At 32.9% G+C, this 4421-nt stretch overlaps 1 protein-coding gene across 2 annotated transcripts; it reads right to left on the reverse strand.

The window, feature by feature from the left end:
• Nucleotides 1-1820: 1820 nt before the first annotated feature.
• On the reverse strand, nt 1821-3648 carry LOC143540279 (alpha-soluble NSF attachment protein-like). 2 transcript variants are annotated; one of them, XM_077033395.1, is made up of 7 exons: nt 3281-3648; nt 2783-2852; nt 2533-2684; nt 2303-2462; nt 2174-2221; nt 2005-2085; nt 1821-1925 (listed from the first exon to the last, which is right to left on the reverse strand). In XM_077033395.1, exons 2-7 carry the CDS (start codon nt 2849-2851, stop codon nt 1845-1847), a joined length of 591 nt encoding a protein of 196 aa, XP_076889510.1. In that variant the 5' UTR covers nt 2852; nt 3281-3648; the 3' UTR covers nt 1821-1844. The 2 variants fall into 2 exon arrangements, with proteins under 2 accessions (XP_076889510.1, XP_076889502.1); XM_077033387.1 differs by having other exon boundaries at nt 2773-2852.
• Nucleotides 3649-4421: the final 773 nt, after the last annotated feature.

Here is a 4421-nt window from a genome sequence, read left to right on the forward strand (position 1 = left end):
ATTACAAACTATCAAACCCTAACTCGGTTTGACTCTTGATGAACCATAACTCGGTTACATCTAGATGAACCCTAACTCGGTTACATCTCGTGTGTATCTATAGATGAACTCTAACTCGGTTGCACCTCACACCACACACTCTATAATGTCTAACCATGACATGTTTATATAGGACTAACCTAACTTGCTATCAAAGACATTACCTATTATAATTACAATACAATTAGGAAACATACTATAATTATGAAACATAACCAACTATGACTGACTTGTCATTATTGGCCCCTCAAGTTTACCGACTTGTGACTTGAGTCCGAAATTACTTCCAACAGATGTAAAACAGAACATAAATGCAGTATTGCATTTATGATTTTCATTAGCGGTGAATACGTTTTTGTTCATTTTTCTTAAAAGAAATTAGTAGATACTTAGTGTGTGTTGTTAAGTTGAAAGCAGACAGATGCAAATGACCAAATGTTATTACAATAAGCTCAGAAATATGACTGTTGACTGCAATGTTGACTTGAGAGATGAAGAACCACACCTTTGGTGCCATCTGCTCCTCATGTGAGAACTTTAAGGAGGGAGTCAAATGACCATTTTGCCTTAAACATTGATCCCGAATCCGACCCATTGATTGAAAACAAAGGTATGGTTCTGAAATTTGTTTAAAGATTTATACATCAAATATATGATGTTTTTGTTTTCATTTTAATGCTTTCAGGTCATACATTCTAGTCCCTGCATACATCTGGTCTTGTGCCAGCTCAAGGCAAAATCATTGCCGATCGCATAGTTTACTGTCTCGTCTTGCATCTATGGCTTCTAGGAACTACTTTATGGCCAACAAGTTGAAACTTTCAAGGACGGATTAACTTATAAGTTGGATATATATAAATGTGACCGAAAAGATTATAAGCTGGATATAGATGTGTAGCTCTTTAGCTATAACTTTTTTCTTATTATTATTTTACCGTCAATTGTAGAAAACTAGAATTATAGAAATGATTATATCATTGTTCTTTTGATACTATGCAATGAAATTTAATTTAGAGAATCCATAATCTAAAGACCTTTCTATGTTTCTGGAGAATGTTTCAAATATAGCGCGGGCTGCTGAGTCACCCATAAGTATAAGTTTGCTTATCAAAATGTGGACATAGTAACTATATCACAACAGTCAAATGTTATTACCAGACCAACGAGACAAAACAATTTCATTTAAAAAACTAAGCAAAAGTCGTCAATATGTTTAAAAAGATTTAATCATTTATTAGTTTGAATTCACCATAGAAGGCAGTATCCAGTTATTTTGAATGTCTTTATGCTTGATTATTAAAAGTCAAACACATCATGCACATCTCATAGCTTTAGTGTTAGGGGGTGCTGAGTTTAATAAGGTTTGGGACTAATTAGTGAGTTTACTGATTAATAACTATGAGGGTACACACTATGCTTCGCTATAGAGTCGTGGACCGGTTATTACTGCTGATCTTTTAAAAATATTTGATTGATACATATAACTTTTTTGTAACACAGTCGCTTTATATTAATTTTCGCATTATCATTATAATATATTTATTAAAAAATCATTTTTTATATTTTTCCCTCATTTTTAAATAGTATAGTACTCATGGTTAATGGACTTAAAACATATATGCATAACCAATTTTTGTCCCCAAAGATTGTGTCATAAAACTGGAGATATGATGAAATCTTCAAATTGACATGTCCCAAATTCAAGGGAATATAAGCATATACTATTAACACGGCTGCAACGAGGCAGTAAAAATGCAACCGTTAATAATAAATGAATTGAGCATATCTGTTTCAAGTAAAAGAAGTCAAGTAAGATCATCTTCCTCCATCTCTTTAGCCTTCAGCATTTCCTTAACTCTCAACAAAAGGGTTGTCTTTTGTGCATCCTGTCACCGAATATCACACGGCCTCTTAGACGTCAAAGTCAAAGTCAAAAAATTTAATCGGTGGAAGTTGATAACTTACCAGCTTAGTTTTGCTATCGAATTCCTTAATTGCATCCGTAAACTTTTCAACATCTTCCTCGTCAATCGAAGCAGCCAAAGCCTGTCACATAAGACTCGAGTCAAAACGAGTTCTCACCAAAATAGATTCGAACTGAAATGAGTCGTTTAAAAAAACTAACAAAACATACCTCCAGCAATTTGTATTCACGTGATCCCGAAAAAGTTGGATCCATATCCTGTAAAAACGTAATATTCAGAACAATATGCCCTCAAACTCCATATTTAATAAAGATATAAAACAGCGTCTATTAACGAACCTCATATTTTTCCAACGCGTTTGTAATCGCAACAACGTCAGCCTTACAGAGTTGGCAAATACCAGCATTGAGTAGATGCCCTCTAACTCCATATTTAAGCAGATTATTATTAAGTGCATGTCTTGCTATATCTTCATAAATCTCAATTGCTTTCTGATACCTATCACATATTTTGCATATTATAAAACTGCATTTGAGTATATATGTAGAAGACGGTTGAATTCGCTTACTGTTCCAGTTCAGCAGCATATTGTGCGATTTTCAGCCTGCATTGATTTGCATGACTGTTGACTTCTTCTCCTTGATAAAGGTCTGCTGCTTTGTCAAAATAAACCATCGCTTTCTCCAGGTTTTGTTCCTGTTCATATAACTCGGCTATTTCCTGCATAATATTCATACTAATCTGTCAAGATTCAATTTTTATAGTCTTAACGAATCTCGCAGTCCAAGCAAGAGTTTCAGAATTGTACCTTGCAGTACCTTGCTGACATGCCGAGCCGCCCGATTTCCATAAATAAATCTAATGATTGCTCGAGGCGAGATATGCATTCTGCAAAGTAGAACAGACGGTATGAAGATATACTAACTTTAAAACGAATGGTGAGTGGCGGTGTAAACAAACCAAGGCGTTCATGAGCTACTTGAAATCGGGTCACTAAAAGCTCGAATCAACCTGAGCTTAAACGAGCTCGAACCTTAAAATAAGCTTGTTTAGTAAACGAGCCCAAGCCCAAGCTTTACTTATCAATCTTTATTTAATATATTTTATGTATTTTTTCTATTAAAATTTTTATAATGTAAAAAGTTATTATAAAAACTAAGTAAATAATATAAATGATGTTATATCCAAAAAAATATAATTAAAATTTATAAAAAGAATAACTAAAAATTCATATAAATTAATTAATAAATAACAAACAAGCCAAGCTCAAGCTTTAGAAATAGAGCTCGAGCTCTCGTAAGTTAAACGAGGGATACCTGATGAGTTAGTTTTCTTATAGCAATGACCTGCATCAGCATAAGCATTAGCAGCTTCATGTTTACTATCCACCTGCAAACAAAACACAATCATAAATAAATAAATACAACATTTTAGCAAACAAATCATCGAATCGTCAAAAATCACTTGCCTTTACAAAACACTCGGCCAATTTAACATATACCGCCCCCGCTTGATCCCCTACAAAAATGCATCAAATTAAGTTTCCTAAATTCCTAATGCATGATAACGGAAACCCGAATCGTTAAACTTACAAGACTTTCCAAGTTTATAAAAATTAGCAGCCTTTTCGTATAAATCCGCGGCATCTTCGTGCTTAGAGCCGAAGAAAGACCAGCCTTTAAGCTTCTTATCGCCCTGCTTCTCGAATTCTTCGCCTTTCGCTATTTGATCAGACATTATTATTATTATTATTATTATTATTATTATTATTATTATTATTATTATTATTATTATCTTTGTGTGTATGTTTTCCACAAGAAACAAGGTTGTTATTATTATCTATACAACAACCTAAATAAAAATTTAATGTAGACCCAGGAATACAAAACAGATAATAATAATATTACAAAATCAATGGTCAATAAAACCCTCAAATTTTGGGCAAACAAAAACAATGCACCGAAAATTTATGCAGGGAATCGATATTAATCGAAAATTTGAAAACGAAGAAGAAGAGATGTACAGGTGAAGAATCAATGAATGAATAATAATAATGTTGAAAACTAAGACTAAATGGACCTAAAATTAATATAATAGAATGAATCAAGAAGTGAAAGAATGTGGGTTAATTAGTTAAGATCAGGAAAACTGGATTTTCGGACCGTTTGTGGTTGGTATAGTTTTACCGCCATATTTTTAGAACAATTTGTGGTGTCAGGGTGTTCGGTTCGATTCGGTTATTCGCCTCGACTGAATTAACCAATTGGGTTTGGAGTAATCATTCGGTTTATTCTTATTCGGTTAGTTTTCAGTTAATGATCAAAATTATATTCGGAATAATTGTTAACTTGAAAATACACGAAATAAATGCATGAACATATGAAATACATATAATTACATGAAATGATGGTATTAAACATAAATACATGAAATTTAGGTATAGTAGTAGAAATATAT

Source organism: Bidens hawaiensis, unplaced genomic scaffold, assembly GCF_021521415.1.
Source record: "Bidens hawaiensis isolate Kalapana, Puna unplaced genomic scaffold, B.hawaiensis_p1.1 tig00000820_1, whole genome shotgun sequence".
Lineage (NCBI taxonomy): Eukaryota > Viridiplantae > Streptophyta > Magnoliopsida > Asterales > Asteraceae > Bidens > Bidens hawaiensis.